This window comes from Scheffersomyces coipomensis (assembly GCF_036884675.1).
Source record: "Scheffersomyces coipomensis strain NRRL Y-17651 chromosome Unknown DFJ63scaffold_6, whole genome shotgun sequence".
Taxonomy (NCBI): domain Eukaryota; kingdom Fungi; phylum Ascomycota; class Pichiomycetes; order Serinales; family Debaryomycetaceae; genus Scheffersomyces; species Scheffersomyces coipomensis.
The window spans coordinates 1,015,950-1,030,059 of record NW_027042897.1 but is presented as its reverse complement, the minus strand read 5'-3'; the positions used below and the strand labels follow the sequence as shown (position 1 = coordinate 1,030,059).

Here is a 14,110-nt window from a genome sequence, read left to right as displayed (position 1 = left end):
TGTAAAATTATATATAGAGAAAGAGAAAAAGATACATAAATCAATAAACAACAATGCCAGAGAGGAAGTAGAAAGTGAAGGAAGGAAGGAAGAAACAATAATAGACTATATAAAAAGGATGGATGATTGATCTAAGAGGATCCATAAGCAGCAGCAACTTTATCTTGACAAGAAGCTAAAATTTTCTTTCTTTGTAATTTTTGAGCTGAAGTAACTAACCCATTTTGAGGAGTCCATTCTTCATCTAAAAGAACAATATTTTGAATTAATTCAATACCTCTTAAACCTTGAGCTTTACCAGTTTGTAATAAATATTTATGAATGGAATTAATTACTTTTTTATCATCCACAAGATGACTCAATTCTAATTTTTCAATTTGTTCTTTGGAGAAGACTTTATCATCAACCAAATGCAGTTTCAAATGAACTTCATTAGGTAAGATTATAGCAATTGGTTTAACTTTAGTAGTATCAGCATAAACACAAAGATTTAACACGGTTGGATTTGATCTATAAATCGATTCTAATTTTTCCAAAGCAATATATTCCCCATTTAAAGTTTTAACTAAATTCTTTTTACGATCAATAATTCTTAAACCACCATTGGCAGTCCATTCTCCAATATCACCAGTTTTAAACCATCCATCTTCAGTAAAAGCATCTAAAGTTTCCTTTTCATTCTTATAATATTCATTCATAAGTGGTTTACCCTTTAAAAGGATTTCCCCTTGATTATTTTTAGCAAAATATCCAGCATCAGGAACATCAATTAATTTACATGTCATTGAACCTAAAATCGTACCTAAACAATCATATTCAAAATGAGTATGATCAACAATGGTAGTATTGGCACAAGTTTCAGTTAATCCATAACCTAATAACATTGGAGCAATTAAAGTTGAAATGAAAACTTGAGCATCTTTTGAAATTGGTGAACCACCATTTAAAATCCATCTTAATTCACCACCAGTAGCAGCTTTAACTTTTTTAAAGATAATATCAAAGAATGAAGCACCAGGAATATTAAAAGCAGTGAAAGTTGATTTAGCTTTGAATGCACCCCAAAAGATACGTTGAGTTAAATAAGGTAATTGTTTAACTTTAGCTAAAACTCCTTTTCTAACTGATTCCCAAACGGCAGCTACACCCACCATAATAGTAGGTTTAAATTCCATTAAATCAGATTGACAATTTTTACACAGAACATCAGTTAAAGTTTTAACATTGGCATAACCTAAACATGAACCCCACCAGAAATTAGTCATTTCAAAAGCTAATTCGAAAATATGAGCTAATGGTAAAAATGCAATGACACGATCATTATTATTAACCAATTCACGAGTTGCAACAGTAGAAATACCACCCACGGCAGCTACTAAATTACCTTGATTTAAAACCACCCCTTTTGGATCTCCAGTTGAACCAGAAGTATACATTATACAAGCTAAATCATCTGGTTGAGGATAATTTAAACCTAAAGTTGAAGATTTACCTAATTCAATAACTTCATCATAACTTATAAATTTTATATCTGGTCTTATAGCCAAGATTTTTTGTTTAGCATTTTCAGAATCTTGATAAATTTTACCCAGAGATCTTTTATCATTTGGATCGATTGGTTCAGAATGAATAATATATTTAACATGAGTTGCTTTTTGTAAAGGTTTAATTAAAGTTGGGAATAAAGAATTTTCAGTATAAATGGCATCAGATTCAGTTTGAACTAAAGAATGAGTTAAACCTGATTCACCTAAAGTATCATAAGCTGTTACAATAGGGATATTTTGATAAGTTGATGCTAAAAAAGTTTGCATCCATTTATGAGAAGTACCTGAATAAACAAATACTTTTGATTGTTGATTTGGTTTTATACCTAATTCAATTAAACCTTTAGAATAATCTTTAACAAGAGTTAAAAGATCAGGATAAGTGATATAATTATAAGGACTTAATTCATAATAGATCCATTCTTTATCAATTTGTTGAGGTTCACCATCGATAATTTTGGTAACTTTTTTAATTTCATGATGAGTATCGATTAAAGTTCTCCATCCCATGGCGTTTCTTTTACCATTTCTAGCCACACATTCTTCAAAGAAATCTGCCATGGTGATTGCTTTTGAATCATCAGGTCTTACAACGGGAGCATTTTTATAAGCTGATTTTCTTCTAGGGGCAGTTTCACCCGGTAAAGCTTCACCAACAGGTAAAGTTAAAGGAGCCATCTTGGATAGTTGTATTTGTTGTAGTAGTTAGATGGGATTAATCAAAGATGAATTGATTGATTGATTGATTGATTAGACAGAAGGAAAGATGTTGTAAATAAAGTAAATTTAAAAATGGATGATGTTGTAAAACTGTTGCTGTTGAGGAGGCAGCACAAACAAGAAGGGAAATTATAAAAATTTATTTTATTTTGTGTGCGCTAAAATTAAATTTGCCGTTCAGAAATAATTTATTTGTCACCACCACCACTTTATGGAACTAGTTAGTTAGTTAATGGGAGTTGTTTATATAGTATACTATCCTTTAAGTCAATTGATTAAAGGAGTAAGTTGATAATGGGTGATCTGATGATAGTTTGTTGGGTTGGGTTGGGTTGGATTAAATTGATGAAAATTATGCTTAATTGATGATCTTATTTAAGTACTTTTACTGTTGTTATGACCTCTAGACTTCTTGTTCTTCTTCTTCTGATGATGATGATTTCTGTTTTGGGGTAATTCTTTTTTTTTTATTTATTTTATTTTATTTTATTTTTTTTGATTATTTAATATTTTTTGGTCTCTATCACTAAATTACGTATGTCTGTATAATGACGTGTAGTAATGAATGAAATGATTTACTATTCTTCTTCAAAGTTATTTAACCAATTGATCTTATTAAACAAGAAGAATAAGTTAAACAAGAGTAAATCAATTTAAGATTCTACAGTGGTGGAGTAATTAAATTCTATTTATACTATTACGTTCTACTTATCAATCAATAAAATAAAACAATAACAATTAATTAATTTCGTAACTTAACTTAATTAAGTTAACCCTTTTTTCTCATTCTCCGTAAAACTGAATCGTCAAATGTTTTATTTTATTTTTACCCCATTTCATCCTGACACTTTTTAACTATCTATCAGTAACTGTGTTACTGATAATTACTGATAGTTATTACTTACGTTAATTGGATTATTCCTAATTAGGCAATTGTCCTTTAGACTTTTTAATCACGTGTCGGTTTTTTTTTTGCAATAAATAAATTGTTGGGTCTAAAAATTGTTGGGTCTAAATAGTTAAGCAATTTTTTTATGCGAAGAAATATTTAATCATTTATTTTACGGTGACAGTAAATTACAGTACAGTATACTTTGATGATGATGATGATGATGATGTCAACTTATTTAACTGAATGATCTCCCCCTAACCTTTAACTACTAAATACTATTAATAAATGTATACCCTAACTAATCCCTACCTCCCTTACATCCTCGCTTCCTCCATTCCTCTATCCCACTCCTCGGATTAGCCTTTAATTTGACACATTCACTATCCACACACCCTCCTCCTCATATCCGTCACCTAAATATTATTTTTATAGTATAATTCATCTTATTATTTATGCTGCTGCCCCCATATCCATTATCTTATATAACTTCTCCATTATTTTTTAAACCAATAATAATTAACTATTAAGGATTAAGGGGATCCTCAATAGTTAAAATTTTATTTTTGAAGGGCATAATTCGAATCGAGCGAATTGCCTATTTGGGAAGCCAGGGCGAGCAACAAAAGATCCTTTTCGGCTGTCAGGACTTATTTGTTTTATTTGACTTGGTACGCGCACGACTCGGTGATTAAAGTTATCAATTTTAAAAAAATTTGCAGCACCGAGGTGTACAAATTAGCTCATTTTAAAACTTTGTAATTCAATCATTCTACATGTCGATCCATCATTCAATTATAAACAGATATTAAATTATTATTATTATATTATATAGCAACAAGAAGAAGGGTACAACAATTAATTATCTAAACTAATAATCTTTCTTCAAATCTTAATTCATTATTCACAGGTAATCCAACCAATAATCTTAACAAGTTTTCTAAAGCTTGTCTTTGTTTATTTAATCCATTGATAGCTTGATATCCTGGTTTGGATAATGGAGCTTTCAACCAATAACTTAATAAAGTTAAAACAGCATAGAAATCTTGATATTTTTCATCACTTTCTTCAATTTTCTTATATTGAATTCTTTGTAAAAATTCAGTAACAATTACTAAATCAATAATTAATGGAGTAGCTAATAATGAATCTTCACAAACATTATGAATACTGATTTTATTATGACCACCTAACATTAATTCAGAATAATATTCATCCATAGCAACTTTAGAATCTCCAACGGCTGGAACATATTTAATAACAATACAATGATCAACAGTAGTACCATTTTCTTTATTATATAAAATTTGATTGGATTCAATCATATCATCAACCACAGATTGTTTAGAAATTTCCTTTGAACGGAATTGTTTTGGGGCACTTAAATTATAACCATCATTATTACCTAAATGATTATAAGAAGCAATTGAAATTGGTCTAATACCAGCATCAACTAAAAATTGAGCTAAAACAGATTTAATCTTAGTTTGACCACTCTTGAAATCATCACCACCAATAAAAGAATTATATTTTTCAGCTAATTCAATTACACCTGGAACAAAAGTATTTTGAGGAGAACCATTAATATATGGAACATTTTCTAAAATTGAAGCCACAGCGAAAATAGTAGATGGAGCAATTTCTTCATGATTTTCTTTAATCGATTTCAACAAATTTTCACTATTATCATTAACATTAGCTAAAACATCAGCATATCTTTCAGTATTAGCACTCCATAATACAATAACTTTATCTAAATCATTAGCAGATTTGAAATCTCTAATATCTTTTCTGATTCTTTCAACATCAGCCCATTTATCATTAGTAACAACATTACCTTCTTTATCAACATTAAAGATATTATCAGCTCTTTCCTTTTGATTTAAAGCAATGAAATCTGGATAATAAACTGATTTTAATGGTTTATATTCTGATAAATATGGTTTTAATTGACGTTGTAAATCATAATCTAAAACTTTGGCTCTTTCCATAGCTTCATCTAAACTTGATGAATTAATATCCCAACCACTAACAACTAAATCATTTGGATTAACTAATGGAACAATATTATTAAATGGAGCATAAATATCTTTACCAGTATCCTTATCAATACCAATTTTAATAGTTGAAGATTGAGTAACTGAACCATAATAATTTGGTTTGACAACACCTTCTTTATTTTGGAAACTAATATTATGTTTATTGGCAGTAACGGCAGAAACTAAAGTAGAACCATTATTACCACCTAAACCAACTAATAATAACCCAGTTTTTGGAACTTTTAAATCTAATTTAAATTCATAATCAACATTGGTTGGAGTAACGGTATATTTACCATTAGCATCAGTTTCAACAATGGAATTTTCATAAGTGAATTTAGTATATAAATTATCTCCATCACTTCTGATTTTATCAGAATTGAATTGAATTGGAGAGAATTTAGTTTCAAGTTTTTCTTCTTGTTTAATTGGTGACATTATAGATGAAGTCGATAGTTAATAGATAAATATGAAAGAAGAAAACGGTTTACATACAAAGTACTGATAATCGTCGCCTTATATAGTTTTTTTTTTCCAAAAACGGTGACGACAAAGAATGATGAAAAAAATCCCTCATATTCCCCTATTTTAAAAATGTGTTAGTTTTATTATCCCTATACAGTAAAAAAGGGGGGAACCGCCGAAACTTCGGCGAAATTTGATTGGCCTGGGCAAAGAACTCGGTCGTGCGCTCTGTTCAATAATAATTATTTTTATTTTGGTTATTCTTTCACCTTCTATTTATGGATGGTTGAGTTCCATGTGATTATTTTTGGATTTCGGCGTATTGTGCATTATACATCGTTATTCCAGTTATAACAGACTTATACCAGTTTGTCTAACTCGGTTTTAATTATTACATGTTAAAATCATATGATTTGAATTTACAGTTTTACATTTTATATTTAACGCGTTTAGGACAGGTCTGTTTGATTAGAACAGGTTTTAAATTCAACAGTTTTGTTGGGCATATGGACACGACTTAACCCGCCGAAATTTTATTTATTTATTTATTTATCGTATTGTTGTTTGTTTTTGTTCTTAAGTTGTAACTGGCAACGGATCGGAATCACGGTTGACGTAATCATCATAATTATGATCCATTTACTTCACCCTTTCGTCAATTGTTATACATTCTACATTCAATCGCTTATGATAAGATAGATAGATTAGACTATGCTTATTGGTTTAATCGTACAGTATAATTACAATTATTATCTACATAATTACCTTTGGTTCTATAAATATAAACATTATAACATAATAATCATCGTCATATATGTAGAAGATTCAAAGAGTACAAATCTATTTTCTTAGCTAATTTATTTAGTCAAAGAAACGACTCAATCCTATAGTTAGTAACTTCATCGTAAAAAAAATGTTAATGCTATCATAAGCTTTTTCTTTATCTCCTAAATAATTTAATTGTTTTAAAAAGTAATAAACAAAACCCTGAAAAGGGCTTGACTTAAAATCGATTCTGAAAACTAGAAGAATGAGTTAGTATTCATGAAATGAAAACCATGATTCTAACCTAAATAATTTAATAAAAGTTAAGCTTATTTATTTCGAACTATTTCATCTGGTGTACGGATTACAAAATGCTTCGCCAAAAGTATGAGGGTCTACCCTAAATATTAGTCAGTACACTTTAAGAGATGAAATCATAGATTTTGAACAATTCGTCATCAATCTCTTATCATAAATAAAACAAATAAGTAAAGATGCAAGTAGAATGATTCCATTCACATTTCTTGAATGATTAGTAAACATAATCATGCACGATCATTTCATTCTAATTTCAGTTTCTATTAACAAAATTAATTCAATTTTTAAACATTTTCCTTTAAATTTGATCTTAAATTTGGTTAAACTTCATCTTTTGTTTTTTTATTATCCCTGACATTTCCTATTTTGGCAATATTGCCTATTTGGGAGAAGTAATCATGTATCTATATGCAGATAACGTAGAGCAGTATCAAAGTAATGGAAAAGTAGAACGTTATATTCAATCAGTACAACAATACCTCCGGTGTACTCAATCTATTCGACAATATTAATAATCTTAACCATTTTCAATGTTCATTTTTAATTCGATTAGGTGATCCTTGATAGTTTGATCCTTAACATTGCCTAATGTGGTAAGGTTTCCTATTTGGGAATGATCGTTCATTATCTTATCGCTTTTACAAAATCTAAATTATGATCATAACAATCAAAAGTAATTATCAGAGCGGTTTAAGTAGTTATTCATCGATGAGATTAGGTATATGCTGTTCATCATCCTAACGTAATAGAGTAGTATTTCTACCTCGATTGTAATCTACATAACTTTATAAATCTTTTGATAATTTAAACTAAAATGTATAATTAAAGTCGCTAACACGATGTATATTTGCATTCTTAACACCTCTAGGATTCTTACAATATATCTGTTTGCCTCAAGGGTGTTTCAACTTGGTCTCTGAATTTCAAAATATATTTACCTAAATAAATCAAAAGTTAGTAATAACACAGAAGTACAGATTCATATCTGAGTAATTCCGATATAACCTAAATCATTAGTATATTGAAAGATAGTTCTGTAATATATTCCATATTATCCAAAACTCTCTCTCTCTAAATAAATAGAATTCCAATAAAAGATAAATTAAATTACACTCCGTATTTATACCAGTATGGATATTTGCAAATTTCCAATAAGAAGAATACCAATCATATTTATAAATTAAATTCTTTAAATTTTAAAATTGTTTCATTAATTAAAATTGGGAAGTTTCCTATTTAGGAATTTATACCTCTTTGGGAATATTCGTATATTTTTACTCACAATTTTACCCTGAATCAAATTTATGACCTATAATTACTTCAATGAGAGAAACTATTACAATAGTTTAATCGTAATAGATTAAGTATAAGAGATTCTATCTAAGGTCATGATTGTTTACTACATTTCTTAATGATTATTTAAAATATAAATTAGTATGTACATTAAATTAGTTAAGTGTGAATGTAACAGCACGGCCAAACAAATACAATTTAGGTCTTCTGCAAAAGTCTATAATAAACTCCTAAATCATTAGTAAATTGAAAGATAATTTAATAATATATTACATATTATCTCATTTATCTCTCCCTAAATATAGTTATCTTTTGTAAAGTTAATTTCAAACCGTTCATATACTGAAAAGGGTTTCTAAACTGGTATATTGCAGAAAAAGAACATCAATAAAATTTAAAACATTTAAAAAAAAGTTTAAGATCCTTTAAATTTTCTAAAACATTAAAATTAAAAATGTCTGATGTTTCCAATTAGGAAATTATATCTCTTTGGGAAGATTTGTATATTTTTAGTAGTAGTTACCAACATTTAATCACTATTTAATTATGATGTATAACAACATCAATAAGAAGAACTATTACAACACTTCAATCGAATAGATAAAGTATAAGAGATTCAATCTAAGCTCCGGATAGATTATTTGCTACATTTGTTAAGGATTAGTTATAAACAATATAAATTAAGATGTATATTAGTAAACTTCCAGTGCACGGAACAACTTAAAGAATTATCTTACTATAAATAATAGTTTTTCCTAATTTAGTAAGAAATCATGAAAGAGAATTCATTCATTGTAGCTAAATAAACAACAGATAGTTAGTTTGATATAAAAATAGAGATGTATCAACTAATTAATAAAAGAACTCCTAAATCATTAGTAAATTGGAAAGGTCTCTCTCCCTAAATAAAATTTGTAAATTCAGTAATAGCATGTTTGCGAAATCAAATGCTTGATGGCTTTGAAGAGCACATTAATTACGTCCCGCACATATATCTGTATGGCCTTGCAAAGTGGAAAAATCCTAAAGAAGAGTATCAATCATATTTTGAAATATTTAAAATCAAGCTCCTTTAAACTATTTGTTTCAGATCCTATTTTCTGAGATATCTCAGCACTTTCCTATTTAGGCAAGTTATACCTATTTGGGAAGGGACCACAAGATATTACTCTCACTTTCGCTGGCTTTAATTTATATGCACACTTCCATTTACCAGCGCCAATTCTATCCCAAAAATTCACGTGATTCTTTTTTTCAAAATTTCTTAAGGAGTTGTCATCAAATGTATAATTTTCGTTTCAGTATGATTGGGTTATAATTGAACTATTTCCTAGTTTCTACTGTATTTAATTGCTGCTTCTTTACTGCTTACAATGAATTCATTCTAGACATTACAATAATGAATGATCTATTATCATGTAACAAGGTTAAGTAAAGCTTAAAACAAATTTCCATTATTATGTAGAAAAAGAATACAAACCAGTAATTAAATGTATCATGAACAAAAATTTGAATATTCCATGTAATTGTTCTATTCCAAAATAACAATGATAGCCCCATTTTGAACTATTTTTTAAATTTGGTAAAATAGAAGCAAGAAGGCGGGACCATGCAAGATTATTCAAGATGTTTCAAGTGCATTTTCCCACTTGCTGCTTATTATACATTTACAATTTTGTGAGCTTAAAAATTTGAGTGAGATGCTTAAAGTGGCTGGTTGCAAACAAAAAATTTACAGCAGCAGCCGAAGCAGCAACAGCAACAGAAAAATATATTTTTTTTTGCGGTTTTTGAAAACGAGGATTTACCAAAAAAATACTTCAAACTGAATTAAAGCCTTAAATGGTATGATAGAGCCTTTGATTGTAATAGTTAATGATGGTACCTTCAACATCAAGTCAGTCATGTGTTTCCAACATAACTACAAATATATACCCCTTCCAAACAATATTGTACCACCATGTAATAGAACTCTAAATTAACAATGATGAACAAATGTTAACAAAGTGCCATACTAACCTTAAACTTAAAAATAATGCAACATTTTGACAGGAGAGCCAGCAAACAATTTGAACGGTTATAATTATACATATGTATCATGTATCATATTGCCTATTTAGATCTTACCTTGACTTAATTAGGATGTTGCAAAGACAACTTGGCTGACTTTGTTTCGGACTCGCATGTAACTCTGTAACCGTTTGCTTCTAAACAGAGTTGCAAATGCCAATTCCTAATTATATCCATCCCATTTTTTTCTCTTGAAGTTGTAAGCTGGGTATGTTTTATGTATTTTTTGGATTGATGGGACCATCAATTCACACACAGAGTCTTATTCCCCCATGTCTCTGTGTTCATCTCCCCCTTCCATAAATTACACGATGGATGAAGATCTCCAAAAGTGCCGTTCAGTTTCTATTTATTTAAAAACTATCTTGTTTTCTTATATTTGCTGACTTTTCTTAGGTCTGGCTAAAATTCAATTATAACGGTTTTGGGTCATATTTCATACTTTCATCATCTTCCATATAAGTATTTGAATAAATTTCCCTAATTTAATAATATCATTGATAATTTCTTTCTTTCAATCAAGAAAGATAATTATTCCCATTTTCATCAAACAATCATAACTTTAACGTTGAATAACATCTTCAATCTTCCTTTCAATCCAACTTCAGTCCTTCCTTTATACCCCCTTTTCCTCTCTCTATTAATTATTCAAAATAATAAAACCAAAAAAATGTTATTCAAATCGTTAATTAGTTTAGCCATTGCTTTAAATTCATTGATAATCCCAGTATCAGCCACTTTCAATCCTCAATCAAATTCAAATGTGGCAGTTTATTGGGGACAAAATTCAGGTTTATCACAAGTTGGTTTAGCCAACTATTGTCAAGATGAATCTGTTGATATTGTGGTATTATCATTCATGGACGCCTTTCCAACTACATTAGATATTAATTTTGCTAATGCTTGTGGAGGTGCAACTAATTCTGAAGGATTATTAATTTGTCCTCAAATTGCTAGTGATATTCAAACTTGTCAAAATTTAGGTGTTAAAGTATTACTTTCATTAGGTGGTGCCTCTGGTGCTTATGGTTTTACATCTGATTCTCAAGCTACTGCTTTCGCCAGTACTTTATGGGATTTCTTTGGTAATAGTCAAGTTCAAGCTCCAACCAATAGACCATTTGGAAGTGTGGTGGTTGATGGGTTTGATTTTGATATTGAAAATAATAATCCAACTGGTTATGCTGCTTTAGCAACTGAATTAAGAACTATTTTCGCTACTGATACTTCTAAAGATTATTATCTTTCTGCTGCTCCTCAATGTCCTTATCCTGATGCTTCAGTTGGTGATGCCTTAGCTAATTCTGATTTTGATTTTGCTTTCATTCAATTTTATAATAATTATTGTAATTTAGGAGGATCAGAATTCAATTGGGATACTTGGGTTAATTTTGCTGAAAATGTATCTCCAAATAAAGATATTAAACTTTATGTTGGTTTACCTGCTAGTTCTACTGCTGCTGGTTCAGGATATATTCCATCTAGTGAAGTTTTAGAAAACCTTCTTGCTGCTGATGTATTCTCAAGTCCTTACTTAGGTGGTATCTCATTATGGGATGCTTCTCAAGCTTGGAATAATGTGGTTGATGGTGAAAATTTTGCTGATCAAATGAAAGAAATCTTAGTTGATAATGTTCCAGCTGAAGTTGGAACTACTAGTAGTACTACAACTGTTAGTCCAACTACAACTAGTATTGAAACTACTACTAGTAGTACTTCTACTACTAGTACTACCTCAACTACTTCAACCACACCAACTACTACTAGTACAACTAGTACAACACCAACTACAACCAGTACTACTACTACTTCAACAACTTCAACTACCCCAACCACTACTAGTACCACCAGTACTACTTCAACAACTAGTGCTGATACAACCACCACCAGTACTACCAGTACCGAAGAAGATACCACTAGCTCCTCCAGTACTTTCCCAACTTTAGTTGTTACAACTGAAACCTCTAATACTGCTACAACAGTAACCACATACACACTTCCAGCTACTACAAATTACGAAGAAGCTCCATTTACATCAACCAGTATTGTAACTGCTGCTCCTTCTACTAAATATATAGTAGCAACTGTAAGTGCTAAACCATGGTGGTGGTTTTAAAAATATAAAAGAATGCCGTTGCATTTAATTTTATGATACCTAATTCTCTAATTCTATAAAATAAAAATAAAAACCTTATATAGATGACTTTAATCTCTTTTCCCTTTCTTACTTAATTTAGAAATGTTTGTTTAATTAATGCTTCCAATTGTAATTCCAATTTCAACCCTGTAAGTAATTTCCTCGCCACGGTATTTAGATAAATACTATACAATTGACCACCGATATCCCAATTCTCTAATTTATATACACTGTCTTCATCGATAGATTTATTTGGATTATGCTGTAATGGATCAATCCTCATATGAATGATGGGTATTTGACTCTGATCTAACTGAGCTATACCTTGAGGCGTCAATCTTGTTGGACTTACTAGGAATAGGTAATGGGTGGAAATCAAGGTTTTGGTTGCACTGGGTGATTTAAGTGCTCCACCATTGATGTGATAATAATATATACCAGTTAATTCACGTATCACTTTTGCGGTTATTTTCTTAGATGAGTTTTTACATTGGACAAGAATGTTGATATCATTTTCTAATGAGATTGACAGTTTTGAAGTAGTTGGATCTGAAACTTCTATAGCTTGCTTTAGAAGACTGGTAGTGGGGATTTTACTTGATTTCTCTTTTGCAGATTTAAACACGTCTGATCGTTGGTAAAAATGATTTAAATTCCATTTTCCAAGTATATCAATTCCATTATCATAAGCTCCACCAACTTTCATAAGATTTCGACAATGAAGATAATCTTGAAGGAAATGCAAAAGATATAATTCATAAAATGTTCCTCTGAATACTGGAGTATCTAAATTGACTTGATTAATTTTGCAATAATTCAAATAAGTCTGACAATCTTGGATTAATGAAGGTGATTGATCGGATAATTTCCTAAAATGAATCTTCCATGATGAGTTGAATGAGTTATAAGCATGTCTGCAACTATATTTCAGACATATGGTTCGTGTTATATACATTTCATGATCTATAGTGATGTATCGTCTGAGGTTCTGATTGATATCTGAAAAATCTCACACTTTAAATTTTCCAGTTCGGTGAAATAAAAGGCAAACGAAAAATTAACTACTACAAAATTTCAATTTACTCTTAAAACAACAAGACAGCCACACCACAACTTGAGATCAATCAACGAGATATCATATACATCATCATGAGAGTTGGAACTATAATAACAGCTGTGTTATCATCCTTGGTGATGGTCAGAGGTGATGAATCAAATGATTCATTTCAATCCATACAATTATATGTCAAATCCCTTTCTGATAATCATATCGAACAAATTGGATCAATTGAATTCAATCAAGATAGAAAGAAAGGTCAATTCATTAGTCAATCAGATAAAGATATAATATTAAGTAAGGATGTTGATTATTGTTTTGGTACTAAGGATTTACTTAATCATGATTGTTTTGGATATGTGGTTGGCAATGAAGATTCATTAACGTCCAAGAATTTCCATATTTTCATAAATGCAGAACTTAATATTGATTATATATCCGTTAATCATGAAATAAGTGATAAGACTGATGTAATTGTTCATAATGTGATCAAATCTCCTGTTCCAAATTTAAATGCTGAAGCTACTAAACATCAACCTAAAGGTAATCAAAATGCAGGACCTAAAACAGAAAAAGTGATTCAAACTAAGAAAGTGACGTTTATAGATGAAGATGGTAATGAAGTTGAAAGAGAAGTTGAAGAAGAAGTTGAAGTTGAAGTTGATGAAAGATCATTTATTCAAAAGAATTGGATGTATATTGTTCCTACATTGTTACTTTTCTTAGTGATGAGTGGAGATGAAAAGAAGGAATAGTTTGTTAGTACGTTTGATAATAGATAATTACACATTGTAATCCATTATTTGCTGT

General features: G+C 29.8%; 5 protein-coding genes across 5 annotated transcripts; 2 read left to right on the top strand and 3 right to left on the bottom strand. All coding sequences in view use genetic code 12, as the record gives it.

Annotated features, from left to right (window-relative positions):
* Window positions 1-131: 131 nt before the first annotated feature.
* Window positions 132-2,225, bottom strand: FAA4 (long-chain fatty acid-CoA ligase; the record flags this gene model as incomplete). Its single annotated transcript, XM_064907527.1, has 1 exon — window positions 132-2,225. The coding sequence occupies one exon, from the start codon at window positions 2,223-2,225 to the stop codon at window positions 132-134; it is 2,094 nt and encodes a 697-aa protein (XP_064760654.1).
* Window positions 2,226-4,022: 1,797 nt separating this feature from the next.
* INO1 (inositol-3-phosphate synthase) lies at window positions 4,023-5,633 on the bottom strand (the record flags this gene model as incomplete). Its single annotated transcript, XM_064906485.1, has 1 exon — window positions 4,023-5,633. One exon carries the CDS (start codon window positions 5,631-5,633, stop codon window positions 4,023-4,025), a length of 1,611 nt encoding a protein of 536 aa, XP_064760653.1.
* A 5,143-nt stretch (window positions 5,634-10,776) lies between these two features.
* Window positions 10,777-12,222, top strand: CHT3 (Cht3p; the record flags this gene model as incomplete). The annotated part of the gene is made up of 1 exon (XM_064908498.1): window positions 10,777-12,222. The coding sequence occupies one exon, from the start codon at window positions 10,777-10,779 to the stop codon at window positions 12,220-12,222; it is 1,446 nt and encodes a 481-aa protein (XP_064760652.1).
* Window positions 12,223-12,278: 56 nt separating this feature from the next.
* On the bottom strand, window positions 12,279-13,295 carry DFJ63DRAFT_221957 (uncharacterized protein). The gene has a single exon (XM_064904191.1). The coding sequence runs from the start codon at window positions 13,196-13,198 to the stop codon at window positions 12,335-12,337; it is 864 nt and encodes a 287-aa protein (XP_064760651.1). The 5' UTR covers window positions 13,199-13,295; the 3' UTR covers window positions 12,279-12,334.
* Window positions 13,296-13,392: 97 nt separating this feature from the next.
* Window positions 13,393-14,055, top strand: DFJ63DRAFT_337177 (uncharacterized protein; the record flags this gene model as incomplete). Its single annotated transcript, XM_064908497.1, has 1 exon — window positions 13,393-14,055. One exon carries the CDS (start codon window positions 13,393-13,395, stop codon window positions 14,053-14,055), a length of 663 nt encoding a protein of 220 aa, XP_064760650.1.
* Window positions 14,056-14,110: the final 55 nt, after the last annotated feature.